Genomic DNA, 1877 nt, shown 5'->3' on the forward strand with positions numbered 1-1877 from the left:
CCACCAGACAAAATTAGGAAGATAATTGACATTATCAAGACTTCCACCTCTAAGGTGATTGTTGCTTTCCTATCCCATATGGATATGGATGTGCTAATACATGAACTGTCTCACCACAAGTTGACTGGGTACCAGTGGGTAGGCAGTGAGAGCTGGATCTCTGACTCCCAAATTGCAGCAATGGATAAGCATCATATTCTGGATGGTGCCATAGGCCTGTCCATCCCCAAAGCACATGTCAGTGGCATGAGAGAGTTCATGTTGAATGTGAAGCAGCTCAATTCATCTAGTAATGAATTGTTTACAGAGTTTTGGGAGACATTATTTAGCTGTAAGTTCAAGCAGTCAAAGTCATTAACAGTGAATCAGAGAGAATGCACTGGACATGAAGATCTGACTGGAGTGCAGCACGTATTTACTGATATGTCGCTCATGCCTATCTTTAACAATGTCTACAAAGGAGTGTATGCTGTGGCCCATGCTCTTCATAGTATTCTCAGCTGTAATAAAACATGTAACAGCAAAGTGCAGCTAGATCCATATATGGTAAGCTCAACAACAACAATATAATATAGTTGTTTTTAGGTTGATTCACAGAAAAAGGAAATATTTTACATTTTGACAAAGTTAATTGTTGCAGTTTGTCTATTGTGGTGTTGAGCCAATAAATGTTTGATGTCACATAATCATCTGAATTCTTGCATATTTTTGTAGATTTTACAACACATTAAAAAGATTCAATTCAAAACAAAGGAAGGTGATGAAGTTTACTTTAATGAAAATGGAGACCCTGCAGCAAAGTATGAAATAATAAACTGGCAGCCAACAGAAAATGACACCACTGACTTTGTCACAGTTGGTCTTCATGATGCATCCTTACCTGCAGAAAAACAGCTGAATCTGCAAAACAAGTCTTTAAACTGGGCACAGAACTCACAACAGGTAAGCTGTCATGTAATAATTATGATTGTCTATGTTAATTGTTAAAATGGTATACATAACAAGTTATTGTTTTTCTGTCATAATTGTTTCAGATGCATCAACATTAATAATGGAACCTTTCAAAGACAACATTTGTCAAACTGAAAGTCCAAACATTTTTCATGTTCATGTTTTCATAGTCATTTTGTCCTTGCAGGTGCCTGTGTCAGTTTGCAGTGAGAAGTGTCCTCCAGGAACTCGCAAGGTTCTCCAGAAAGGAAAGCCTGTCTGCTGTTACGACTGTATAAGATGTGCAGAGGGAGAAGTAAGCAACATTACAGGTAAAGTGAACTTATATTGAAGAAAGGCTATTTAAAAGATTGTTATGAAAGGGACAGTTCATACATATAACAATAAGGCCTACTGTATTTTTACACCTTACCCTAGTGCTATCCAGTCATGCAGTATTGGTCTCACTGCTGAGGTGTTGAGATTTCTCTCTCGTTGTCTTTGAAACAGTGATAATGCATTGAGAGTGAACTTAAATGCATATGAAACTAGACTGAAAATTGGGATTATAAAATTACATTATGAGCACAAATCAATAAATACCTCTTTGCAGTGTATATTGTACTTATTAAATCTAAATTATTCACAATGACACAATGCAACTATCAGAATATTCAATTTTTCATGTTATGTCTGTCTTGAATGCATGATGTGACATAAAGACAAAAACAAAGACAAATATACTAAGCAAGTGTAATACCTGCCTTAAAATTATTTTTCAGATTCTATCACATGTGTGCAATGTCATCCTGAGTTCTGGTCAAACGAGAGAAGAGATGCCTGTGTAAAGAAGGAGGCAGAGTTTCTGTCTTATGAAGAGATTATGGGAGCGCTGCTCATTGCTGCATCATTATTTGGAACATGCATCACTGCTGTTGTGGCCTTCA

General features: G+C 36.7%; 1 protein-coding gene across 1 annotated transcript; it reads left to right on the forward strand.

The window, feature by feature from the left end:
- Window positions 1–12: 12 nt before the first annotated feature.
- On the forward strand, window positions 13–1864 carry LOC121939987 (extracellular calcium-sensing receptor-like; the record flags this gene model as incomplete). Its single annotated transcript, XM_042482880.1, has 4 exons — window positions 13–546; window positions 715–942; window positions 1139–1262; window positions 1713–1864. Coding segments are annotated over 4 exons (1038 nt in total), but the record flags the coding sequence as incomplete, so codon positions are not given.
- Between the last annotated feature and the right edge of the window lie 13 nt (window positions 1865–1877).

Source organism: Plectropomus leopardus, unplaced genomic scaffold, assembly GCF_008729295.1.
Source record: "Plectropomus leopardus isolate mb unplaced genomic scaffold, YSFRI_Pleo_2.0 unplaced_scaffold6974, whole genome shotgun sequence".
Classification (NCBI taxonomy): Eukaryota; Metazoa; Chordata; class Actinopteri; order Perciformes; family Serranidae; genus Plectropomus; species Plectropomus leopardus.